The following is a 26,240-nucleotide window of genomic DNA, read 5'->3' on the forward strand; positions in this document are numbered from 1 at the left end:
AGAACAGCATAAAGCAGAGGAGTGAGAACGGGGATTCTTACTGTTCGCACTACGGGTAACGTTTTGCAATTATAAAGGGGAAGCCCTATTCCCTAGGCCTACCACAACGAGAAAGATGACGCAGGAAACCGCAAAACATACAAACCAGCAAACAAAGAAACCAACAAAAAAAAAACAATATGCTAAATGCAATGCACACAGACACAAACGCAATTAGCAGAGGTATATACGCCTTACAACTAACGTTAACTTTATGAAAATTATATATACAAGCATTGCAAATATACATAATATGTGTATGTACATCTACATGTATAGTTTTTAGAAAGTCCCACAAAAGCCAACCCAACAATAACAGCAACAATAGCGCAGCATCAGCCACTGAAACAGCAACAGCAATATTAAAAACTGAATAATTTATATATATACTAGGCGCAATAATTAAATATACATAAAACGAGATCTAGCGTACCAGAATTTCACACAAAAAAAAAAACAAACCAACAAATTAATTGTATATAAATAACAGATTTAAAATATAAAAAGAGACAAAACCGAACCGAGAATAAACTTTCAAAAATAATAATGAAAAATTAAAAAAATGTTTTGGAAAATCCAAAATAAAAATCCGCAATAGTTCCACTGGCAACTGAAACTTAGTTTGGTTTAGGACCCTCTTCCTCCCAATAATATCTTATTTTAACAATTTTATCCGTACATGCACTTAGTTGTCATGTTTTTTTAACCATATATACATTTGCACATGGGTAGATGGATGGGGTACACACTAATCCGCATATCCGAACGATCATCTTCAGATTAAGAACTCCCACTCACATCAATCAAATTTCGTATTTTTTATTTTGTTGGTCAACATCTTAAGTTCATAGTTGATTCCATTTTGTTTGGAGACAACCCACAAAACCTACACAGCATATAATACCACGCGCAATCCCCACATACAGAACCACAAAATGTATTTGAGTTGTCCAAATATATTTTGTTTCTATTCATTTTATACGATACGAATACGTACATACATCCGCATACATAAATAGGTATGATTATTATTTTGTAACGATAATCTGATTTTTTTCTCTTTACGGATAAGTTGAACTGTAGCATATTACATATAATTATACATTAATCATATTTGATATGCATATATCTATATTATATACTTTATTCATATTTGTAACTACTGTGTATTATTTTTTAAGCCACAAACAATTCATAAAGAGTGGCTCCACGGCCAACATTCATAATAAACTAAAAGATAAAATTTAGTTTATACCAATGCATGCTGCTGTTCTTTTACTTTATCGGTGTTCCCCACCCAGACCTATCGATAATACATAATTCCACATCATCATATTCCATTCATATATTTTTCAACACACCATCCAAATCAACGAAATTCCCACGAATCATTTTATAAATATATATTTTTGTCATACCCTTTTCAGAATATTTCCCTCGTAGATCCTAGTCCTTTGTGGGACTTAGGTAAAAATATCTGGCTATGGCTTTAATTTCGTGGTTTTTATGCGACTACTCTGCGAGCTTTTTTCTAGTCTTAAAGCTAGTGTCTTGCACTCCCCACTGGATATATTTCCTTTCCCATATTTCACCCTTCTATTCAAGATTCAACCAAATAAAGGATTTCACGCAAATCAGGTATTTCTTCTTTATTTCAGTACAAAGTTTTTGTCGTGAAACGAGGAGAGCTTCGGGCTTTTCCCCAGGCTTACATCTAAGAGTTTACTGAACCCCTGGAGCCGTACTGTGTTTCCGATGATACGGGAGTTTGTGTGGTGTGTACCCCAATATCCTGAGGTTGTTTGGTGTGTGCCCCGAGATCTAGGTGCTTTGTGGCTATGATGGGAGTCCACAAAGAAAATGGGGTTTTGTTACATGTGGTTTTTAGGAGAAGCAGAACGGTGTGGTGTTGTGTTGGGAAGGAGATACTATAGTAAAGCCTAGTGACCGTACTTCTGGAAGTCCCACTCGCGGTTGTCCAAGGGGCACACCTGACGAGTCTTCAGCCAACGCGAAATGCAGTGAAAGTGGAAGGCATGATTACAGACGCCCCAGGCCACGGTACACTCCTCGCTGGTGGCAGAGGCCTGGTTAGCCTGGCACTCGATGCACAAGTCCATTATGTGGTTGCGGCAAATGGCGCAATTGTCAACAACGATATCTGCCAATAAACGAAATTGTTAATTATTTCATGCAGGAAGTAATTTATAAGTATTTTAGATTTTAATTTCACTGATTAAACGATGGCCTGCTATTGCCGGCAGACAAAGAGAAATTCTCTCTATTACGAATGTTTTACTCACCCCAGGCCCATAGAGCTACGGCGTTCCACTGATTTTAGAATGGAGCACAAGGTAGGGGCAGCGAGAACGCAAAATGAAAATTTAAAAAATTAGTTATGCCCGACAGATAATAAATTCATCGTAGAACGCGTCACAATCAAACATACACACATGTACTGATTCACATACATATGTGCGCAAGTTACCGCCAGAAAATTTGTGCATGCTATATTTTGTTGCTACATTTGTGAAACTTACTTTCTTAACCTCGAAGCGCTTCTTTTCGCCCTTACTACTGCTGGATGGCACCTCAAATTCTTCCTCGTCAACCTCCATGTTTCTGTCCATTATTTTGCAAACGAAAGAAATGTGAGAATAACTAGTTCAGTGTGACCGCGGATTTATCGATCAAATATACCATCTGACCCTCAGAAATATACCGTCTTTTCAAAATATCCCGATTAAAAAAAACAAACTTGACTTGGTGAACAACTGTTTGTAAATTCTTATTGTACATCCATCCCATGATGAAACTATACATCATCAGTCAGGCTCCGTTTTTCACTTACTTTTGCGGATTACGTTTTTAGTCAATACGTTTAGTTTTCGTCCTAAGCGGTTCCCGGTTTCACAAATTGTTGGTATCGATATGTTTTGTTCTCTCATCGATTCTGGCTAACAAAAATAGTTGACCTGGTTGATTTGAAAATGTACAGCGTGATAAAAATGCAAAAAGACGGCATGAAGCGCGCAAGTAAAGAAGATCAGGACATTTTAGTTGCAATGTCTGACAAACTGTGAGTGAAAATTAAATCAAAAAATTAATTTGTTGCACCTCTCTTTTGAATTAAATGTGGCGAAATAGCTGTCCCTACGCAGATGTTCTGTAACGTGCGTGTTACAAGCAGTCTGCTGTTACTGCACATTGTTATGGGCAAAAATTTACTTCTTGCCAACGTTCCAATAATCAAATCGGACTGCGTCAGCTGTTTGCACCAAAATGAAAAAGTGGTTGCCCTGAACAATTATTTCCAAGCTAAATTTTAGGTTGCGTTAAGTAAAAATTATTTATAAAAAAAGCAAAAGTTAATTTACCCCGATATACGTGTCAAGTTTATGTTAATGCATCAATAAGTCAACTATTTTATTCCTTTTGTGAAGCTGAAAAATCAAATAAATTGGTGCTCAGATTTTTGGATATATTTTTCTCAATAAATTAGATCATTCAAATTTTCCAATTAGGTTTCTTTCCGCATTTTGAACGGCCCTTTCGTTAGGCGGAAACTTTTTTTTTCGTCTTTGTCGTTTGCCGCTCTTGCTTTTGGCGGTTCTGCTAGGAGGCAGCACCCTTGTTTACTGGCTCGCGCGCACGGGTATCGTTCCGGTCCCTCTTGACGACCGGCAGCCGAGTCCATATATAGCCACCAGACCGTTGTCCTGTGTACTCGTCGATGTCCGGCAAGGGGAATGGCGTGCTGCGGTCGTAGTAGTAGTTACTGGGTGCATGCATCACGAACTCTAGGAAGCAGAGCTTGCGGGAGAGTTCCTCGTCGGGTCCTGGAAGAGATAATAACGTAAGAAAGACTGCAGGAGGAGCTACAGATGTGCTCACCGATTAGGTAGGTGGCCGGATCGAAACAGTCCTGTGGATCGGGACTGTCCTGAGTGGGTATCAGCCATGTGAGAAAAGCCGACTTCTCGCAGTAGGCGTCGACGAGCAGACCGCGGATCTGGGCGTAGTACAGCTTCTGCTGGCCGTCGACAATGCTCACGATATCACCGATTTGCATGTAGATCCCCTTATAGAACAAGCTCTTTACGAACTTGGTGCAAGCCTGCACCTTGGGCGTCTTCTGTGCCGGACGCTTGAAGATGGCGCGTCGATTCCTGGCTACCTGTGAGCCGCCGGCACTACCCACGCCAGACTTGCAGTGCGCCTTGCTGTTACCCGGATGCGATCCGGTTCCATACGGATGAGTTGTGGACCCAGGTCCGTTGGGGGTGCCATTGGCCTGTCCGCCATTGCCTCCGACGCCCGAGCGTCCCGTCAGCTTCGCCTTAAAGCGAGTAGCCCGCGTGCTCTTACGCAGGCGCTTCATTATTGTAGGCGTCTGATTTCCGGGAATGGTGGCCGCTGGCGTTCCATTGATGCTACTCCTCGTGATCTTTCCGCCGCGTTTCGTGGTCCGAGAGAGTGCGGCCTCTGGCGAAGCTTGCACTACCTCTTCCTTGATCTTCTTTCCTCCGGCTTCTGCTGTCGTTCCTTTTGTTGGGGGGGCTTCGGGTGACTTTAAAAAATTTTCGGTAGGATATTCGTGACAGCTGACTGGCTTCCTTTTTAGCTTGGTGTATGGTTCCGCAGCTTTGGCGAACGTCGAGGGTAGCTTCGGGCCTTCTTCTGGCTGGCCTGGTCCTGGAGGTGGTGGGTTGTCTGGCTTTTCTGTTCCTGGCACTGCATTGGCCGTGGGTGCATCTACGTCTACGTTCATTGAAACACTTTTTTCAGTTTCTGATTTCAGCGAATTTCCTTTATTTTTCCCATCTTTTGCAGACGTACAGGCCCCGCACAGTGCTTCAGCAACGCCGCAGCCAACTTTGCCGGCGGTTTCCGAAGGCCGGCACGGCTGTTCCTTGCCGCTCGTTTTTCCGCACTTGCTGCACTGCTCTGGGTTTGGGTCGTGATCTACGGACATGGCTACTTTTGCTGGTCAATCAGCTATCGAAAAACTCAGTCTCTTGCTTTGCTATCAACAAAATCTCCGCAGTGCTGGCTAACGTCGCAGAGTCTTGAGTGTACAGTGCTGCCGTCTTGTGCAATTCTCGCTAATACCAAAAATGATAGAAAAAAAATCAGCAGAAATATATTCTTAAAATCGTCGAAATAAGATCGACGAAGTATTTGGTCCCCCAAACCAGGAATGATATACGCATGCAAAAGTATGGTCGACCAAATACTTCGCGACTGCCTTTTCACCTTACACAGGTCAGCAAAATTTTCCATCGACCGAATATGGAACCGTTCCATAAATCAAAATTACCAATTAATACTAGAAAAGCAGGCGATGGTATTTGTTGGTATCCTGCCAGTTCATACACCGAACATGTCGCAAACGAACTTTCTGTATTAGATCCCAGGGTCTTCTGCTCTAGCGTTCGGCCACCGACGCTTCATCATGAGGCAGCTAGCCCAGCAACGCTTTGCATTTGTTAGTAATAAGTAACACACACAATATGTTTTCACAAAAATATGTGACTGTATGCTTTTTAAATTGCTAATGGTAAAAAATTAATTGGTTGCACTTACATTTCGAATAAAATGGGGCGGGAAACAGCATTTTTTACCGCATGTTACGAGACCAGTTTCGCGCAAAAATAAAGTCCAAATCCGACCCTAATTTTGGTTGGGTTAGAAGAAATTATTTATAAAGGCGCAAGCCAAATTGCCCTGGTAATGGTGTCAAATTTATGTTAATCCATCAATAAGTCATCTATTTTTCTTTTTACAACCGGTAACCGCGCTCCTAACCACTGGTAGGCCGCTAACTCTCTTTCGGGACTTTACGCTCAGCACTACTGAGAGCGCTGTTTGTTGTTTGCGAAGTTTGGTGTTGTACTAAGCAAAATAAAACCAGAAAGAGAGCGCGTTGCGAGAGTAGCCCACCTTGTATAATTGCATGGGCTGGCTAGCTCATGATGACGCGGCGGTGGACGAACGCCAGAGCAGAAGATCCTAGGATCTAATCCAGACTGTATGGTTAGTGGTACAGAATCAAAATCAAAAAAAAAAGTACATAGCGGAGGTTTTTCACGTAGGCACTTTCATAGGCCTAAATGAAAAATACGGCCAAACTTGTCAACAAACGTACCCATTTTTTCTCCAGGTGTCGCTTTTAATAATTACATACAAATTTAGTTAATATTACTAGCCATAGATGTTACACTTGGCTTGTTTCCCAGAGGGCAATGCCTGCTAGCTGTCGACCCCAGGTCTGGGTAGTTCCCCTTGCCAGCCAAGTGTAACAAATGGCGCCCAAATTTATTTTCGAATTCGCATGCATCTGGACTGACGCAGGTTCGGGTGGTATTACAACAAATGTCACTCGGGCTGGTAAAGGCAGATGCGGGGAATGAAAAAAAATAATAAATTTTGTGGAGAAGACGACAGCTTGCGAAGTGCAGTTTAGCTGTCCCGGCAGAAGTCGCTGCTGCAGGCTTAAGGTGAGCGTAAAGCTGGTCCTTAATGGCGCGGGGTGATTGATGCTAGGGATGGATAGACGGAGGCAGTTAACGGAAATATAAAATATGTGATAGGGACTTACGAATTACAGTTGAACATCTTGTCGCTATTCGATGTCGCAAGTGAACGTAAGTCACTGCCGTTCAACAAAAAAATGGACAGGGAGTTTGCGACGGACACATTGCCTGGTGAATAAATAAATAAATCGAATAAATCTGTGATGGAATGTGATATTGGAATAAGTTAGAGTAAGTCATGTAGGTAAATGTTCATTGTAGTTTCGCACCTGCTTGTTTAAAACAAAGCCGCTTTCGTGTTTTTGAACCTGTTGTCTGTCTGCCGAGAGGTGGTGTAGACAGCTGCAGCAGCAGAAGGAACCGCAGCGGGAGGAGGTTCACCACGAGCAGGAGTATCGAGGAGCAATCCCGAAAAGGAAGCCGTCTAGCACGACTGATGCGCCGATTCCGCCACCAAAACCATTTTTGGCTCGCTCGGGGCGAGGTGGTATTGGTCCGGAACCGTCTTCAGGAGTAGGACCGACCGCATCCCGTGAGCAGCATCAACGGGGTGGGCATCAAGCGCGAAATTGGCGAAACCCGATAGCACTCAGACACTCGGGTCAGGGTCGTGGCGAGGGTAGGAGAGCTGGTGGGATTCCTCGAGAAGATCCGCATCCAAATCCTCCGGGTTATAGACCTTGGCCACGGTGGGGCCGAGTCGAAAAATGGGACGTGACGTTCGACGAAGACAGCAACAAAATGACAGTCGAGGATTTTGTGTTCCGAATTGAATTCCTACAAGCCCAACGCCGCTGTCCGTGGGATGAAGTTCTAAAGGGATTTCATCACCTGGTTACAGGAAACGCGCGGGTATGGTACTGGCAGTACATCCGTGATCATGGCGGTGGTGTTTGGCAGGAACTAAGGGGCGACTTAATTGCTCGTTTCCGAGGCACGGCGTCCGAGTTCGACCGCATGAGAGAACTGCGAGAAAGAATGCAGCGGTCAAACGAGAGTGTGGAAGACTTTTTCCATGTCATGAGAAAGCTCGCGTCAAGGTTGGAGATGCCACCACCTGAAAAGGAGATGGTAAAAATCGTCAAAAAGGCACTCACAGATGAGATAGCGAGTTTCGTCTACGGCTTACGGGTTTATTCCTTAGACCAACTGCGGGATGAGTGCGTGGAAATAGAGGCACATCTGAAGAGGAAGGCTCGATCTTCGTGGCGAGGAGCACCCAAAGCCACAAACTATGGTCGCGGGGCGAATGCGAACGTCAGCGAGGTCGCGCAGGTTCGGTCGATTAGCGATGAAGAGGCAGAGGTCATTGAGGAAGCGCAAGTGACACAGCGTGTTCCACAGAAGTTGATTTGCTGGAACTGCGGGCAGACCGATCATGGCTTTAGGGACTGTATGGCATCGGAGAGGCGAATTTTCTGCTACCGGTGTGGAAAGCCCGATGCATATTGTCCAACCTGTCCGAATTGCGCGGGAAACGTGAAGAGGGGTGCGATCCAAGCAGGCGAATCACGCTCACAGAAGGGGCCTGCGCAGAGAAAGTAGAAGAAAATAAAAATGAATTAGATAGACGTAATTTGCATGCTAGGTTAAGGAACTTATCATATGAAGAGCGCTTAAGAAATTATTTAGAAACCAGAAATAGAATATTTTCTGAACTACGAGTGGATGGTATGCGAGCACTGTCGGTGCGGGTGAAAAAGGCGAGATCCCGGTTTAAGCAAAGGCGAGCTATGAGGAGGCAGGTGATTGCTTCAGTAAAGCGTTGTTGCAAGAAAGACCCGAGAGTTTTTGAAGAAATCTCTATAATGGGCGAGTCCGTGCGAGGCCTGTTGGATTCAGGCGCTACACACAGCATGCTAGGGTGTAATGGTCAGGAATTCCTGGAGAAGCTGGGCGTGGAGGCTCGTCGATATTCTTCTATAGTGAAGGTAGCGAATGGGGAAGATCGCGCAATCGTTGGCCGAGTAGAATTACCGGTGAAATACAAGGGAGAGGTAAAAAGATTAACGTTTTTCGTATGCCCTTTCTTGGAACAGGAAATTTACTTGGGGGTAGACTTTTGGCGGGTATTCTCATTGGCTCCTGAGGTGATGGGAGAAGGTCCAGTAGGGGCATCTCACAGATTAGTGGAAGAAGTGCTGGCTGATCAAGTCGCTCACTATGTGGAAGGCCCGGAGAAGGAGATAGCGCAGGAAGAATGGGAGTTGTCAGAAGAGCAAAGGGCAGCCTTGGATCAGGTGAAGGCAGAGTTTCTGACTTTCGAAGCCGTATGACTGGGGAGGACGTCGAGAGAGACTCACAAAATTCAGTTGGTGGAGAAGGCCGAGCCTGTGAAGGATCGACATTACCCGCTGTCGCCAGCGATGCAGGAAGTGGTGTGTGGTGAGGTGGACAAAATGTTGGCTTTGGGAGTCATCGAGTACAGTGATAGTCCGTGGAGCAACCGTACCACCGTGGTGCGAAGGCCGGGCAAAAATCGTTTCTGTCTCGATGCCCGAAAGCTCAACAAAGTAACCATCAAGGACGCTTACCCACTTCCTAGCATCGAGGGGATTTTGTCGCGTCTCGATCAGACGATATATATCTCCAGCGTCGACTTAAAATTCGCTTTTTGGCAAATCGAGCTGGACGAGCAGAGTCGACCATATACGGCGTTCACGGTGCCGGGACGGCCTCTGTACCAGTTCCGTATGATGCCCTTTGGCCTCTGCAACGCCGCACAACGCCTATGTAGACTGGTCGATAAGGTGATTCCGGTGGAGATGCGTTCAAACGTCTATGCGTATCTCGACGACTTGCTGATTATAGCTGAGGACTTCCAAACGCACGTGAAGATTCTGCGACAGGTTGCCGAGCGTCTACGAGAAGCAAATTTAACGAAAGGGCTGAGCAAATCTCATTTTTGCTATAAAAACATTAAATACCTGGGATTTATAGTGGGAGGAGGAGCGCTGAAGATGGATCCGGATCGTGTGTCGGGCATTTTGCGCATTCCCGAGCCGCGATCTGTTCGAGAATTGCGTAGTTTCCTGGGAACTGCGGGCTGGTACCGGCGCTTTATGAAAAACTATGCTGAGATGGCCGGTCCGCTCACAGACGCCCTGAAAAAGTCGGGAAATGGAAAGTTTAAATTGACGGAGGAGGCAAAACGAGCCATGGGGGAGCTAAAAGCTGCACTCACCTCGGCACCAGTCCTGGTACACGCGGATTTCAAGCGGCACTTCTACATACAGTGCGACGCCTCACATTATGGGGTAGGAGCCGTACTCTTCCAACGGGATGACGAGCAGAACGAGAGGCCCATAGCGTTTTTCTCAGCCAAACTGAATTGCCACCAAAAAAACTACTCGGTGACAGAGAAGGAGTGTCTGGCAGCCCTCATGGCGATCCTTAAGTTCCGTCCGTACGTAGAGCTTATGCCGTTTACAGTCATAACTGACCACGCCAGTCTCAAATGGCTCATGACCATGAAGAACCTGGATGGTCGCTTAGCTCGTTGGTCCCTTCAACTGCAGGCCTTCGATTTCGGCATAGAACACCGGAAAGGAGTGGACAATGTAGTGGCAGATACATTGTCGCGCAGTATTGAAGAGCTGGAAGTGGATCCGAGTAGTATCCTGGGTTTTGAAACGGTGGAGTTTGAATCTGGAGAATATCAGGAGTTAAGGAAGGAAATAACAGAGAACCAAGACCGCTTACGTGATCTCCAGATTGTTGACGGCATGATATTCAAGCGCATGCGTTTTGAACGATTGGATGATCAACTGGAGGGCGCCGTCTGGAAATTGTGGGTTCCGAGTTCGCTGACGGCCGCGTTGATAGACAAAGCACATTCGGAAGAGAAGACAGCGCACGGAGGAATCGCGAAAACCTTGCACTTATTGCGTAGGCAGTTTTACTGGCCGAACATGGCGATAGAGGTGCGGGATTATATCCGACGGTGCACCGTGTGCAAGGAGTCGCAAGCGCCGAATTATCGGATGCAGGTCGGGATGGGGCAAGAAGTGGTCACTGAGCGCCCGTTCCAAAAACTTTATATTGATTTTTTGGGCAAATATCCGCGGTCAAAGAACGGTCAGGCGTGGATATTTATTGTAGTTGACCAGTTCTCTAAGTTCACATTCCTAAAGACCATGACCAAGGCCACAGCAAAGGAAGTTGTAAGATTCCTCGTTCACGAGGTGTTTTACAAGTTTGGAGTGCCGGAGATGATTCACTCGGACAATGGGGCTCAGTTCGTCTCGAAAACTTTTAAGGAGATGACCGATGCATTCGGAGTCACTCATATGAGGACGCCAGTGTATTCTCCGCAGAGTAACGCAGCCGAACGCGTGAATCGCACAGTACTCAGCGCGATTCGGGCGTATCTGGCAGACGATCACCGGGACTGGGATGTGCATCTGCCGGAGATAGAACTGGCTATTAGGAACTCGGTTCACGAGGCGACAGGCGTAACACCATTCTTTGCAGTCTTCGGGCAGCAAATGTATTTGCATGGGTCATGCTACAAGCTGGCAAAGCGACTGCGGTCAATCGGCGAGCATGACATATCGCTGCTGGAGGGTCAGGACAAGCGACAACTCATCCAAGAGAGGATTCACGCTAGTTTACATCAGGCATACGAGCGTAGTAGGGTAAGGTGTTTTACGCGAGGCCGGGACAAGAGGTATTCCGCCGAAATTTTGTCCTTAGTGACTTCGGAAAAGGCTTTAATGCCAAGTTCGCGCGCAAATTCATCCGATGCCGGGTAGTGAAGCCAGTAGGAGAGAACGCGTATGCTCTGGAGGACCTTAACGGCCGTCCCATAGGAGTGTACCACGCCAAAGACCTGAGAATGTAGTGAGGTGTGGGTGTGGCCTACGTTGGGCGCGGCAGAAGAATGCAGGGCACGCCGGCGTGTGCTCAATAGTGTTACGGAATCCGGTGGGCATGCCCACGCGTATGTTGTCCCTCCTGGGACTGACGACATACTCGTGGTGGTGTTCCAGTCCCACCTGAACGATAGGTGGCCAGGGCTGAGGGAAGTCCAGGGAGGCTCGATGGTGTATGGGAACATCGGGGGGAGCTGCAGCCGGTACTGGGGATATAAGGAATAGAATAGGATTAGTTATATGTATTAGTAAGGGAAAAAGGGATAAATAGGAGTGAAAATATTAGAAAACGTGGATTGGATTATGGAAATCGTGGAGCGTGGACGGAAGAGTAACGTCGAAATTTGAAATTTTGTGCTTAAAACAGAAAGTTTGAAGTGAGTACAGAAAAAAGCGGGCGAGAAAATAGGTTGTAGTGCAGAAAATTTTACTCACAGCCGGCAAGGAATATAGCCACCAGAACCGGGCCAGAAGGTTTCCTGGAGAGGAACACTGGAGTTTGAGAAAGTCGACTGCAGAGAAGAAGACTGTCCAACGTGAACCTGAGTGAGTTCGTTCCAGTTGCGCGTGTGTGAGCCAAGAAGCGCGGGACGTGTGAAGGGGGAGGGTGAAAGAGGACGATTTAGCTGCCAGGGCGATTTAGCCACATCGCACGATCGTTGCATCGCCTTCCAGTGCGTGCCACACGTTTGGTCTCATCACTAACCATACAGTATGGTTAGTGGTCACAGGTAGGGCGGGCGCGCGAAGTGATAACACCCAAGCTTCACCCACTTGATAGACGTCTGTTTATGATTTTCTTTGTCTTTAGTTTGTTGTTAGTTTTGATGTCCCGAGAAATAGTATGTCTACTTTTTTGTCGACATTTGGCGGGCAAGGGGAACTACCCAGCCCTGGGGTCGACAGCTAGCCGGCATTGCCCTCTGGGAAACAAGCCAAGTGTAACATACAGTATATAGATGTGCCAGTTCATAGAACGAACATGTCGCACATATAACACAGAATATCCCGTCCCATGGGGTTCGGGTCTGGTGTTCGGCTACCGCAGAAAGAACATCTCTGCATGTGTTCGTACACACACAATGACCTCTAGTACCAGGCAACTAGTTCTGCGCCGGTGCCGCACTAGCTACATATGTATGTAGCTAAGCATCTAACCTCAAGACAACTGTAATTTTGAAAACCCTCATGCAATATGCGAATGTAATGAATGGATATATTTATGTACACGCGCATATACGTAAGATATTTCATAATTGAATTAGAAAATGTATAGGTATTCTCCATGAGAGTATTCAAGGTGCGTCGGAACATTCCCGTCGGAAAGCGCGCGATTGACATGTGATTTGAAATATACATATGTATGTATGCATATTTTTTTTAGTTTGTACATATTTATATTTTCTTATATCGTATATTTAAATTTATCATTACTTTAGTTTTAAATTAAAAATTTTAATAAACAAAGCAGTCGAGAACCGAAGGCGTTTATATAATTTGTAGTCAACCTGTTTAAACTAAGGATATAAATGTGTAATTATATTATTGCAATTTGTTATATTTTTTAGTATAAATCAAACAGATAACAGCTTTTATTTGTTTCCCACGCCTAAGTGTCTCGCACCCCCACCCACTCTACCCATTCTATATTTACATATTTTGATTCGCTAAGGTCAGTTCATCAATAAGCTGAAGCCTCGAACAAAAACCAAGCTCAAATTTTGGTTCTAGCGGCCAGAATACAATAATATACACGAAAAGTACGAGAGAATGCATGTGCACCCATACATTCAAATATGCTGGAGGCAGAACAGAAAACCGAAATCACAATGAAAACGAAAAGAGCATCAAATTACACATTTGTGTGTGCTAACACATGCAAAGATGTTCTCGGCTCATGATAACGCGTCCATGGGACGGGATATTCTGTGGTCGACGTGCGACATGTTCCTTCTATGAACTGGCACATCTATATGTGTAGGTGTATATCTATAGGTGTAGTTTGCCTGTATTTAGCATGTAAAATTAAAATTAATTTATTTAATTAATTAATTCCTTAAAAATTAATTGTGTGGAAATTGTAGCTGATTATTTTTGTATAAAAAATCAGCAGAGAACTTAAAATTAGTTAGTCTTGTAGAAAATTTATTCGTTCATCGGATAAAATTATTTGTTAAGGGCTGAAAAGCCTAGCTATTGATGGAATATGAACACAAATAGTTCTTTCGTGTATTTTTGGTATATTTTGAAGCTGTATTTTCGGTATATTTTTGTAGAGTCAGACTGTATACCATATCGATAAATCCGCTTTCACACTGTTTTCGACCAACAAGTTACGTTTCGCTCATTTTGGATTAGGATAACGCGATTTTTAAATAAGAATCGTAGGCAGCCCAGGAGCGACACCCAGCAGATTTCTAAGCATGGATTTTGGTGAGCTGTTGCATTTGGCCAAAAAAAAAACCGACGCAGTCACAAAAGATGAGGTGGGTTCAGGCTTTGGTTTCTGTTTTTTGGGGTCATCTCGTGTCTCTGTTGATTTACTCGATGCATTTGCAATATTTTCCTGACCATCCCCCACCCCTTTCCACCTGGCCAATATTCGCCATTACCACCCACCTTTGTGCATGTATACACATGCATTTGCGTGTGATTCTCGAATCAAATCAGAATATCGAAAACAAAGGTCCGCTCCAGGTCCAGTCCGACTGGCAATCAGTGACCCCAATTGTCATGCTTTCTTAATCTTAATCTTGTGCAATACAGGGCAAGTACTACAGTACCAAGTATGCACCGCCCAAGAAGGAGAGCAAGGCGAGCAAGGAGTTGTCGAGCAACATCCAGAAGTTTCTAAAGAGGCGCGAGGCCGAGGAACAGGAGCGCAAACGGAAGGAACGCCAGAAACTCACCGAGCTGCTAGCCAAGCGCGACGAGAAATCCAAGAACAAGATACGAAAGATGCTAAAAGTTACTAAGTCGGCCAACAAGTCGGTGCTCGAGGATGCCAACGAGGGTGATAACGGTGGCCAAAACGGTGGTGACCAGGGCGAGGGCGAAGGCGATGACTACGGCTATGTGTCGACTGAGTCGAATGCCTTCTATCAGAAGTACATTGAGAAAGTGCGCGATGTCCATGAGGACAAGGGATTTGCCCCCAGCCGTCCTCAGTCGGTACAAGATCTCTCCGGTACGAAGGAGCGTGTCAAGGCAGCCATCACGCGTGAGCGGGAGGAGGCCATGTCCCATACTCGGCCGCGATCGACATCTGATGCAAGATCATCTGGCGCTTCTGCTACGGCTTCCGGCTCCAAAAGCAAGACCCGGGAGGCTCACGTGGCGCGAGCCTACAGCACTTGCAGAGACATGGCCGTCTACAATCCAGAAACGGAACGTCTTGAGGAGGAGCGTAAGAAGCGCGAGGCGGAGAGAAGCAGGGCCAAAGCCAAGCGGCCTCCTCCTATGGATTTTCAGGCGGTCCTACGTCTGGCGGCGAAAGCGCAGCACGAGCCGGTGGTTTACGTCCAGCCCGAAAAGAAGCAGCCAGAGCGTCTTTTGTCTGCTCGCGAGAAGCGCGAGATGGAAGAGCGTCAACGACAGAGGGAGCAGCGTGCCGAAAGAGATCGGGTGCGCGAAAACGAACTAAAGGCCAAGGATCAGAACAAAAATGGTGGCAGTCGCATGGAAACCACCGGACGCATACCCAAGCTCAGCAGCTTCGCATCAAACAAACCCTCTTCCACGCCTCCTTTAAGCGAATCCAAAGCAAAGCCAACTAGTGATAATGTCTTCAAGCGGCCGGCGCCGCGACCAGCTCCGTCTCCAGCTTCAGCCGCCAGCTCCAGCCGGCTCCCTGCATCAGCCCATAACTCTTTCACAAAACCTGACAGAAGTCGTCTTCCCGCCACCGCGACAAAGCCGTTGTTAGGCAAACCAATTCTCAGTACCAGCTCTGGACCCAGTTCCGTCCGCGGACCCAGCGCCGTGCGTGGTCCCGTCGCCAGTGCAAGAATCGTTCCAATAAGGATTCCCTATGGAGCAGCCGGCAGAAATGGACCAACGCGGGAATTCCCGCCCGGAGATCGTCCAGCCGGTGGTACTCCGGCAAGGACGCGCCAATTTCCACCAGCGGATGTCCAGAGATCAGGCAGCAGGGCTATGCCGTCTGGTCGTGGCAAACCCCAACAGAAGTCACCCACCAAAAGTATGTTCCGAGCTGACTCGATCCGTCAAATGTGACGAAATAATCATCTCCTCCCCTCTCCACTTAGGACGCATAGACGATGAGGATGACGATTACGATTCCGAGTTGGATGACTTCATTGATGATGGCGAATGCGAAGAGGACATTTCCTCGCATATCCGCGACATATTTGGCTATGACAAGCGGCGATATCGCGACCTCGACGATGATGATAGCGAGATGGAGTCGAGCTTTGCTCAGATGCAGCGTGAGGAGTTCCTCAGTGGAAAAATGGGTGAGTTTGGATATTTTACCGGTCCGCCCCTCAATGGCTAATCCTTTGTTTTAATGATAGGATTGCAAGAGGACTTGGAGGACATGCGCATGGAGGCGATTCACAAGAAGCGAAAAATTGCCAGACGAAAGGCCACCCGCATCGATGACTAAACCAGCGCCCAATGTTAGCTCAAATCTCAATATTATGCACCATGGATGTATGGGATGGGATTGATTTTTTGATCCATACATGACCACACTTCCGCACATCAATATAGTGCTGCTTATCGAACGCAAAGGACGATGCTATATTTGCTTGGTTAATGTTCAGCCTGAATCTGCTTGATCCCCCCACTTCACCACAGGTCCGCCGGTTTTTCTACACTGAAGTTTACCAAATTCTTAATTCTTGCGAAACGATGCCACCTACGACCGATCAATGCTGAACCTATTGTTGCTTTATGCGTAAAATTGAGTGTTATTTTTGGGAAATTTAAAAAAAAACTGTGTGCACTAGTTTAGCACGTCAGCATTTAAATTTATGTATGTCTATACGTATACGTTTACAAATCCATTTGCATTGCATTTCAGACATTTCTGTACCATATGTGGTACATATATATTTAACGTTGATGTATATACATACATACGTATAAAATATATACACGTACATTTTTTGCATACGGACCTATGGATGTGCATACGGACATACATACAAGGGTGTTTAATAACGACTAACCTAATTTTTTTTGTTATGTTGGTACATCTTTTATATGAACATATGTGAAGTTTTATTTCAATCTGTCAATTCATTCTTTTTTAAAAAATCATTTAGTATCGATGTCTCATATCATTTTTACACTGTAAACGAAGGGAAACGTGAGTTGCTGCTGCGACCCGATAGATAGTCAGTATGGCTACATTGAGCGAAAGAGTGCGTGCGGAAGAGACAAAAAACTGCAAATTGATTTGGTACCTTTGGCTATAATAATGATCCGATCTGATCCAGATTCGGCAATCTGGTAGATATGGTCATTCTTTATGATTGTGCGTTTTTAATTTTCTCGTATCTTCAATATTGTTGTTGCCACAAGTTTGCGTCCTTTGTGGAGGCGGAAGGGGGTGGGGCGAAATTTTGAAAAGTACTTGTAATAGTGAGATCTAACAGGAGCGTGAATACCAAATTTGGTTGCTCTAGCCTTAATAGTCTCTGAGATCTGGGGATCTTACAGATTTCCGTCCTTTGCGGGGTGTGGCAAAATTTTGAAAAAAACATCTTAAGGTCTGATATCACAGGAGTGTGGATACCAAATTTGGTTGCTCTGGCTCTTATAGGTTCTGAGATTCTTGAACTCACATTTTGCAATTCGCCAAACCGACCATGAAACCTGTGTGTTAGAGAGAGACAGAGCGAGAGAGAATGAAATTGTTTTCTTGTTTCTGGCTATAATAATTATGCGATCTGGTTCAGAATATATATACTTTATGGGGTCGGAAACGATTCTTTCTGGACCTTATACACATCCATTTTCACCACAAAACTAATATACATACCCCAATACTCATTTTGAGTATCGGGTAAAACAAAGTGTATTTCAAACCCTAAAATTGTGTTTTTCTTATCGACCCACAAACATTTTTAGACCAACCTTCTATGTATGTATCCGTATTGCATAGTAACATGTATCATATAAATCTGTTTTTTAACCACATAAAGGGTATACACGCAGAGTATGAGAAAATATTTTCCTGTTGTTTAGGCATCCACCATATGAAAAATCACTGACTTACATACGAGTATACATACATACCTACATACATACATATGTATGTATGTATATTAGGGTTGCGCTTATCTGTCAAATCGGGCTAGAACTTTATATTTTATTGTTTTATACCAAATGATACATTTTATACCCTGAGACCCTTGAAAATTACACTTTTATAAATTTTATAAACAGGCGCAACCCTAATGTACATACACATCTACATTTAACTTATTAAGTCCGTTTGTCTTATTTCTCTCGGTTCCTAAAAGCGAAGTAACAGGCGAATTGTTGTACCTCCCACTCTCCGTCGGAGTGCCCCCGGTAACGAATATCCTTCTCCCCCTATCTCGAATAAAGACTGGCTTTGTAAATTTAAACGTCAAAGGGCGACAACAGATTTTAATTGATCGCTGCATAGAAGATGTCTCTCCTTCTCACAAGAATTACTTGGCTCCAACGATACACACAATTCTGATGGATAGAGATGGCTGCCACAGAAGCTCCGGCTTAGGGCAGCGAGGGCTCCACAACGACGGCGCTGCCCACTCGACGGCGATCGCAGACGGGGTGGGGCTCGGAGTCCATGAGGCCGATGGCCGTCTGGGCGGAGTAGGCTTTGTCACCGTCCAAGTACTTAACTTCGTGACCGATGTGCCGGAGGTATGCGACCGTGTGCCGGGGCACGTCCGGCTCCACCTCGATATACATGGGATCCAGCTGGTGGTGAAGGCGGCCGGCGTTGACTGCACGCTCGATTGGCTCATGGAGGACGAAGTAGCGGAGGATGGTCTGGGCCACCGAGGTAGTGATCTTGGAGCCGCCGGCGCCGCCCACCAGCAGCTTCACATTGCCCTGGGAATCCAGTACGATGCTGGGGCAGGTAGAGGAGATGGGCCGCTTGCCGGGCTTTATGTAATTCGCCGGACTGGCAGGAATCCCGTAAATATTGATGCGGCCGGGCGTAGAGAAGTCGTCCATCTGGTCGTTGAGGATGAACCCCGTCTGGCGGGACCGTACCTTGGCGCCCAGATGGCTATTGATGGTGCTGGTCACGGAGATGGCATCCCCGTTAGGGGCGAGCACCGAGATGTGGGCCGTGCCGTGGTCCGGGACGTTGGTGAAGTTGGCTCCGTAGTAGGACATATTCGTGAATGTGTGATCGTCTAGGATCAGCTCGCGTATCTGCGCCGCAAAGGAGGGATCGATGAGGTTCTCGTAGATTTCCTGCACCTCCGGCTCGTAGTGGATGTCTCCGAGATTGGTGCGGTGTCCATAGGCGTGTTTAAAGGTCTCAACCAGCCGTTGCCAGTATTTCTCCGTGTTGCTTGTGTACAGTGGCTCCATCACGTTCAGGATGAAGGTGAGCACGGCTCCACTGGTCGGCAGGGGTGAAGTATAGAGCTCAAATCCACCCGTGAATCGGGCATGCAGCGGCATTTCCCAGCGGACCCTGGAGAGAATCAGTAAGGGTTGGCGGTATGTTAAAAATATCAGAAATCTGAGATCTCGAAAGAATCTGGGAGATGGATAGTGGATCTGCGAAATGCGTCAGGGAGTAGGAGATGTAACAGGGACCTGGGAGATGGATTGGAATAGGGAGATCTGGAGTAATGATTATGGACCTAGGTGATCGATCGGATCTATCAAGAATTTTGGAAATAGATCAGAGAGATGACCCACGATGTGGGTGATGCATCCGAAATATGATAGAGGATCATATATATCAGTAGTATCGATCGATTATCTAAGCGAAGGGTCGTAGTCTAGAAAATCTATTATAGATCTATGAGATTGATATTATCCATTACCAATATATCAATCCTATAGATCCATAATAGATCTTTCAAGCTGCGAGATAAATTAAAGATTTATTCAAATCAGGGATCTGAAGAGACGTGCACTCACTCGTAGTTCTGCAGATCCTGCTTGGTGACGATGCCGCCCATCGACTGGATGTCTTTGACCAGCTTGGCTCCGACGCGGCCGCCCCGGTAGATGACTCCGGGACCCTCCTGGGCGATTATTTCGAGTGACTCAGCCAGCATATGACGGTACATGACCTCGCCCTGCTTGTAGATAGTGTCTGTCTTCGGGTTGATGAAGATTTCTGCCATTGAAGGCTCGCTGCGGATACGCTTCTCCTCCCGCTCTAGCACGCCGGCCAAGTAGCGCGACACCTTGATGCCGCTCCGGCAGATATCAATGGTGGGCTGGAAGAGCTGGTCCCAGGGTAGCTTGCCGTACTTATCATGCAGCTTCCAGTAGCCGTAGATCTCGCTGGGCACGGCACAGGAGAGCGCGCCGGTGATATCCTTGCCCACGAACATATCCTGTGTAGCCGCCGCCGGGGCCGTCTCGCGCGCAATCAGTGTCTCAATGAAGCCCGTCTCCTTGGAGTAGATGGTGGCTACGAAGCCGCCGCCCACGCCCAGACTGTGAGGCAGCATTACGCCCTCGCACAGCATCGTGGCAATAGCCGCGTCAGCTGCCGAGCCGCCGATGTCCAAGATGCTGCCGCCAACCTCGGCACAACCCACGCCGTTGGAGGCGACTGCGCCCATGCGGCGCGGCTCCTCGGTGCGTCCGCGCAAGCCGAACACCAAGCCCAGGATGACACCCACCGCGGCCACCAAAAGCACAATCCAGCAGACGGCGTATTTCATGCAGAAGCTGCCAGGAGGAAGACGGAATTGAGAACTACGGTTATTGGTGCAGCAGACGAAACGACGGGGGCTTGAACTGGGGTATAGTGCCAACACTTGCCATCTCTTTACTCTGTCCCTCCCTACCGCTCACCCATACCCGACTAATATGTCACCGAACGCGTCAACCAGTTCCAAATATTTTATCATTGACTCTGAACTGATTGGGTGCTGCGATCCAGCATACATATGTACATATGTTATGTACATAGCTTTGAGTCTCTGCTTCGAATGTTTTGCCTAATATTTTGATATCTTTGACTGAACTATTGAGGGTAACCAGCTTGTCCGACATCTATAAATCAAAGACAAATTTCCATGAACCTAAACTTTAAAACCAATCTAACAGTCAGCAACAATTTGAGCTCCGGCTGACGACAATATTACTTCGCAGTTAATTCAAGAACTGCGAACTCCGTGCTGATCTCCCGTGGAATTAAGACGTATGTATCTAGAAATGAAGCAGGTGATAAAGTAACAGCGAAGCTAGTGGTAGAAACAGAATAGGAACAGAATGTGCCATAAGAATGAAAACGACATTGGAGCACATATGAATAGGATATAGTAGAATATGGAAATTATGACGTTGGCCTGAAAAAGCACTAAGTCATGCTAGATTACTCATAGAGATATATCAATATAAAATTTAAACGAGGGGGAACGTTGTGAGTTGCTGCGTACACCGCAACTCTATAGTTATACCCGATACTAAGTCAGTATGGCTCTCCTCCGGCAGACGCCGCTAATATTAAACGACACGACAAAGAGTGCGTGCGAGAGAGACAGAAAATCAGTCTGAGCGTGACGTCAGGCGCTGCGTAGCCAGTGCAAATTGATTTGTTCCTTTTGGCTATAAAAATGATCTGATCTGATCCAGATTCAGCAATCTGATAGATATGGTCAATATATATGATTCTGCGTTTTTAGTTTTCTCGAATCTGCAATATTGTGGATGCAACAGATTTTCGTCCTTTGTGGGGGCGGAAGGGGGTGGGGCGAAATTCTGAGATATACGTTTTATAGTGAGATCTAACAGAAGTGCGGATACCAAATTTGGTTACTCTAGCCTTAATAGTCTCTGAGATTTGTGGATGCCCCAGATTTTCGTTCTTTGCGGGGGCGGAAGGGGGTGTGGCGAAATTTGGACACGAAACGGTCAAGGTCCGATATCACAGGAGTGTGGATACCAAATTTGGTTGCTCTGGCTCTTATAGGTTCTGAGATCCTTGAACTCATATTTTGCAATTGGCAAAACCGACCATGAAACCTGTGTGTTAGAGAGAGACAGAGCGAGAAAGAATGAAATTGTTTTCTTGATTCTGGCTATAATAATTATACGATCTGGTTGAGATCTTACATTCTAAAACATATAGTCATCCTCTACGATTCTGCGTTTTTGGTTTTATCGTATCTTTAAAAATGTGGATGCCACAGATTTTCGTCCTTTGTGGGGGCGGAAGTGGGCGGGGCGAAGTTTTGAAATATTTTTGTAGCAGTGACATATCACAGAAGTCTGGATACAAAACATCGTTGCTCTAGCTCTTATAGTCTTTGAGCACTAGGCGCTGAAGGGGACGGACAGACGGACGGACGGACAGACGGACAGACAGACATGGCTCAATCGACTCGGCTATTGATGCTGATCAATAATATATATACTTTATGGGGTCGGAAACGATTCCTTCTGGACGTTACACACATCCACTTTTACCACAAATCTAATATACCCCAATACTCATTTTGAGTATCGGGTATAAAAAACAAGTCACTTGAGCAGAATGCCGCAGGATACAAATTGGTCTTTTGACAAGACACTGGGGCAGGAGTTCTGGGGTCGAAAGAGGCTATATCAGGTAGCATTGCAGCTACCTATTTCTAATAAGAATACAACTTTTCAGAGGACAATGTCTGTCAATCCAAAGCAGCAATTCATCAATGCTGTAAAATTAAACCCTAACCTTTTTTTTCCTTGCCATAATATGGAACTAATCTTTAGTTATACTACTGTATTCCATTATTAGCTCTCGTTTGAGGTTTTTCAAATGCAAGAGCTTGTTCTAAGATAAAATACATTAGGATTTGAATGACGTTTCTTTAACCTTCAGTTCCCTCCTTAACTGCCTTTTTTTTATTAGGAGCCTAATATTGTCGGGAACTTCCATCACTGTAATCCAAACAGATTTACCCATTCGTAAAGAACTGCTTTTAGCCATTTCATAATCCAGTACTTACCTCATTCTGTTTTTGTGTAACCTTAGGAAGAAGACCTAAGATTTAAAAAAAAATCGAATTTGTGGCCTTACGGGGGCTAACCGACCACGGATTTAGTGAGCTACTTGAATGGCTATCTGGTTGAGTTGTGTGCTTTTTATATCCCGCCGTTTAATGGATTATCTCGTATTGTCCACCGATAAGACAAGAAGCCAAATCCATATCCATTCCCAGCCATATTCATATCCATAGCATGACAGAGGCCATGGTTTTTGGGATTCATGCGCAGAGGAAAGAATATAATATTCTTAGAGAGCTGACTAAGTGCCGTCGGAGACCAAAGGCGTAAGCCGACAAGAAATTGTGTAGTCCAATGCGAAAGAGCCTTAATTATATGAATATATGTATGTATATGTTATCGGGCAGGTGAGGCTGATAAGGGGAACTTGAAGACCTTTCTAAAGTCGATCTGCAGACATGTGGGGCTCATGTAGAGACAGAATTGGAATGTTCTAGAGAAGATCTGCATAGTTCGATATAGAAATTGATTTGGGTGATTGGCTATAAATATTCGCTGGGCGAATAGAAAAATTAATTATTTTATTATTCATTAACAGGAAAATTCGGAATGATATGAGCTCTACCGGACTTTGACCGAAAACCGATTTGGTTTAATAGTTAAAATATCCATGATTCCAAATGGCCAAATAAGCACGCGATCATCTGGCAGCGCTCTCTAATCAGAAAAGTACTAGCCTATCGATATTGTTTCTATCAACAGGCAGCCGTCACTATATCACAGTCCTAACAGTTCAATCGCTAACGAAATCATGTTTTTCATGTTAGATACAAATCATATCGTTCAATTTACTGATGGCCATATGATATTCGAATTTGCTAACTGACTAACTGCAAAAACAGAAAAAGCCTTTTCAGAACCAATTTTGCTGGCTGGGTGTGCTGGAAAACATAATTTTATCACAAATAGTGCCCCAGTTATTCGACTGGTAGCCGGAGACGTGTTTAGAGACGGCTACGAACAATACTTCCGCGTTTTTTCTGTCATGCTATCTCTCTCTTCGCAGCAAAGTTGGCAAGTTCTAATGTACATACATATGTAGATTAGTGTTGTGGTGCTCATGAGTGAGTAAACAAAAAAGAGTTGTTCACTTAAGTGAGCAACTGAACATGTTCCTTCCAAACTGTTCTTTTTTGCTCACTTGTTCTTTTTTTCTCACTTGTTATGTATTACCGGCAGTATGTCGCTAATTCGAACTATATTCGATACTTCGAAAGTATAGTGAAATTTTGAATCATTGGAATTTTTGTATACCCGATACTCAAAATGAGTATTGGGGTATATTCGATTTGTGGTGAAAATGGATGTGTGTAACGTCCAGAAGGAATCGTTTCCGACCCCATAAAGAATATATATTCTTGATCAGCATCAATAGCCGAGTTGATTGAGCCCTGTCTGTCTGTCTGTCTGTCTGTCTGTCCGCCTGTCCGTCCCTATTAGCGCCTAGTGCTCAAAGACTATAAGAGCTAGAGCAACGATGTTTTGGATCCAGACTTCTGTGATATGTCACTGTTACAAAAATATTTCAAAACTTCGCCCCGCCCACTTCCGCCCCCACAAAGGACGAAAATCTGTGGCATCCACTTTTTTAAAGATACGATAAAACCAAAAACGCAGAATCGTAGAGAATGACCATATCTTTTAGACTGCAGAATCTGAATTGGATCGTATTATTATTATAGCCAGCATCAAGAAAACAATTTCATTTTTTTCTCACACACACGTAGCATAGCCGGCTTTGCTTAGAGTAAAACATTAGCGCCTAGGTCTCAGAGCCTATAAAAGCTAGAGCAACCAAATTTGGTATCCATACTCCTGTGATATCGGACCTTGACCGTTTCGTGTCCAAATTTCGCCACACCCCCTTCCGCCCACGCAAAGGACGAAAATCTGGGGCATCCACAAATCTCAGAGACTATCAAGGCTAGAGTAACCAAATTTGGTATCCGCACTTCTGTTAGATCTCACTATAAAACGTATATCTCAAAATTTCGCCCCACCCCCTTCCGCCCCCACAAAGGACGAAAAACTGTTGCATCCACAATATTGAGGATACGAGAAAACTAAAAACGCAGAATCATAGATAATGATCATATCTATCAGATTGCTGAATCTGGATCAGATCAGATCATTTTTATAGCCAAAAGAAACAAATCAATTTGCACTGGCTACGCAGCGCCCGACGTCACGCTCAGACTGATTTTCTGTCTCTCTCGCACGCACTCTTTGTCGTGTCGTTTAATATTAGCGGCGTCTGCCGGAGGAGAGCCATACTGACTTAGTATCGGGTATAAATTTAGAGTTGCGGTGTACGCAGCAACTCACAACGTTCCCCCTTGTTTTTAGTTATAAATGTTTGATTAAAATTGAAATGTAACGTATTTTATTTGTGTCAAAATCGGTAGTGCTTAGTGATCTGTGCGTGAACAGTGAGCAACTGAGTAATCAAAGTGAGCAAGTGAGCAACTGAGCAATTTAAGTGAGCAAGTGAGCAATCTGAGTGAGTTGACTCACTTACTAAAAAAGAACAAGTGAACATTTTCACCAAAATAAGCAATGTTTACCCAACACTAATGTAGATGTATCAGTTCATACAAAGAAGAGTTCCTAATGGATTTGCTGCGTACGCTCCTAGGTCTATGGCTCTGGCGTTTGGGCCGCTCATTTTTAGCGCTTTGATTTGTTTAGTTTCTGTTTTCTTTTGTTCTAGCGTATTTAAGGTATTGGAATTCTCACATTCTAAGTGTATGTATATTCCATTATCACTTTCTTGGCTCACATACCCTTTACTTTAGGATACCTTTACTTTAGGCTTGTGAAAGGAAATCTATTATTTTTTTGTGCATTAACTTTGGTATGCTAACGATTGAGATTAGTGGAATGAGACCATAAGCTATGATCTAGACTCGAAATTAAGGACCTTCACGGCTGGACGTTGTCCAACACACTTGATTCTCCAAAGCACGAATGTCATAAGGCTATTATATGTATTGTACCATATTGGAATTTGCTAACTGAATAGCTGCATAAACAGAGAGAGTGGAAAAAGCCAGCAGTGAAAGCTGGAGATAAATATGCGTCCAGTTGGTTTTCCCGTTGAGCAGGGAACAGTGGTGTTGCAGGTCACAGCACCCTCTCTAGGTCACACACCTTGCAAATGTAACTTGGGGATGCGCCTTTTCGTCGTCAGGTGTCTCTGTTCATAATTACATCTACATATACATAGGTAGTTGCAATGTAGCAATAAGTAGGGGAATTTAGTTGCCATATTTGTTAAACTCTTTTTTTAAAGCCTTATTTCATAAACAATCCAATATTAAAGTGTAGATGAAATCAACCAATTTGTTGAAAATTGATTTATTTATCGGATAAATTTATATGTTTAGTGTAGAGGCTCCCAGCAAGCTAGTAATTCTAGACAGAATATCAAAATCGAGAAATATTCTCATCATGAACAAAAAGAAACAGTTAACCCATTTTGAATCAGTGGAAATTTTAAATGTACTCACAAAACTGATTTAACTTGAAGAATTTTTGCGCAGTTCAGGTGAAAGAAAGTTCAGGCGCAGTAGTT

General features: G+C 44.8%; 4 protein-coding genes across 6 annotated transcripts; 1 reads left to right on the forward strand and 3 right to left on the reverse strand.

Moving 5' to 3' along the window:
- Positions 1-1,657: 1,657 nt before the first annotated feature.
- Positions 1,658-2,715, reverse strand: LOC108164784 (RING-box protein 1A). The gene is made up of 3 exons (XM_017300707.2): positions 2,580-2,715; positions 2,343-2,370; positions 1,658-2,200 (listed from the first exon to the last, which is right to left on the reverse strand). The coding sequence occupies exons 1-3, from the start codon at positions 2,667-2,669 to the stop codon at positions 1,980-1,982; spliced, it is 339 nt and encodes a 112-aa protein (XP_017156196.1). The 5' UTR covers positions 2,670-2,715; the 3' UTR covers positions 1,658-1,979.
- Positions 2,716-3,499: 784 nt separating this feature from the next.
- On the reverse strand, positions 3,500-5,270 carry LOC108164722. The gene is made up of 2 exons (XM_017300615.2): positions 3,934-5,270; positions 3,500-3,878 (listed from the first exon to the last, which is right to left on the reverse strand). The coding sequence occupies exons 1-2, from the start codon at positions 5,012-5,014 to the stop codon at positions 3,655-3,657; spliced, it is 1,305 nt and encodes a 434-aa protein (XP_017156104.1). The 5' UTR covers positions 5,015-5,270; the 3' UTR covers positions 3,500-3,654.
- Positions 5,271-13,743: 8,473 nt separating this feature from the next.
- Positions 13,744-16,746, forward strand: LOC108164699 (protein SPT2 homolog). Its single transcript, XM_017300574.2, has 4 exons — positions 13,744-13,935; positions 14,216-15,650; positions 15,718-15,924; positions 15,985-16,746. Exons 1-4 carry the CDS (start codon positions 13,873-13,875, stop codon positions 16,074-16,076), a joined length of 1,797 nt encoding a protein of 598 aa, XP_017156063.1. The 5' UTR covers positions 13,744-13,872; the 3' UTR covers positions 16,077-16,746.
- A 1,295-nt stretch (positions 16,747-18,041) lies between these two features.
- LOC108164708 (scoloptoxin SSD14) lies at positions 18,042-22,714 on the reverse strand. Of its 3 annotated transcripts, none has more exons than XM_017300595.2 (3): positions 22,609-22,714; positions 19,580-20,344; positions 18,042-19,124 (listed from the first exon to the last, which is right to left on the reverse strand). In XM_017300595.2, the coding sequence occupies exons 1-3, from the start codon at positions 22,611-22,613 to the stop codon at positions 18,182-18,184; spliced, it is 1,713 nt and encodes a 570-aa protein (XP_017156084.1). In that variant the 5' UTR covers positions 22,614-22,714; the 3' UTR covers positions 18,042-18,181. The 3 variants fall into 3 exon arrangements, with proteins under 3 accessions (XP_017156084.1, XP_017156092.1, XP_033255826.1); XM_017300603.2 differs by lacking the exon at positions 22,609-22,714 and adding an exon at positions 20,438-20,523; XM_033399935.1 differs by lacking the exon at positions 22,609-22,714 and adding an exon at positions 20,477-20,493.
- Positions 22,715-26,240: the final 3,526 nt, after the last annotated feature.

This window comes from Drosophila miranda, chromosome XL (assembly GCF_003369915.1).
Source record: "Drosophila miranda strain MSH22 chromosome XL, D.miranda_PacBio2.1, whole genome shotgun sequence".
Taxonomy (NCBI): domain Eukaryota; kingdom Metazoa; phylum Arthropoda; class Insecta; order Diptera; family Drosophilidae; genus Drosophila; species Drosophila miranda.

Excerpts from the sequence above, each read along its gene's own strand:
- LOC108164722 (XM_017300615.2), bottom strand. The coding sequence starts at position 5,014 with ATGTCCGTAGATCACGACCCAAACCCAGAGCAGTGCAGCAAGTGCGGA. Across the intron at positions 3,879-3,933 it reads TCCGGCCACCTACCTAATCG|GACCCGACGAGGAACTCTCC; the intron begins GTGAGCACATCT and ends TATCTCTTCCAG.
- LOC108164784 (XM_017300707.2), bottom strand. The coding sequence starts at position 2,669 with ATGGACAGAAACATGGAGGTTGACGAGGAAGAATTTGAGGTGCCATCC. Across the intron at positions 2,371-2,579 it reads AGCGCTTCGAGGTTAAGAAA|TGGAACGCCGTAGCTCTATG; the intron begins GTAAGTTTCACA and ends TTCTAAAATCAG. Across the intron at positions 2,201-2,342 it reads CGTAGCTCTATGGGCCTGGG|ATATCGTTGTTGACAATTGC; the intron begins GTGAGTAAAACA and ends GTTTATTGGCAG.
- LOC108164708 (XM_017300595.2), bottom strand. Across the intron at positions 19,125-19,579 it reads CAGGATCTGCAGAACTACGA|GGTCCGCTGGGAAATGCCGC; the intron begins GTGAGTGCACGT and ends GATTCTCTCCAG.
- LOC108164699 (XM_017300574.2), top strand. The coding sequence starts at position 13,873 with ATGGATTTTGGTGAGCTGTTGCATTTGGCCAAAAAAAAAACCGACGCA. Across the intron at positions 15,651-15,717 it reads ACAGAAGTCACCCACCAAAA|GACGCATAGACGATGAGGAT; the intron begins GTATGTTCCGAG and ends CTCTCCACTTAG. Across the intron at positions 15,925-15,984 it reads GTTCCTCAGTGGAAAAATGG|GATTGCAAGAGGACTTGGAG; the intron begins GTGAGTTTGGAT and ends TTTTAATGATAG.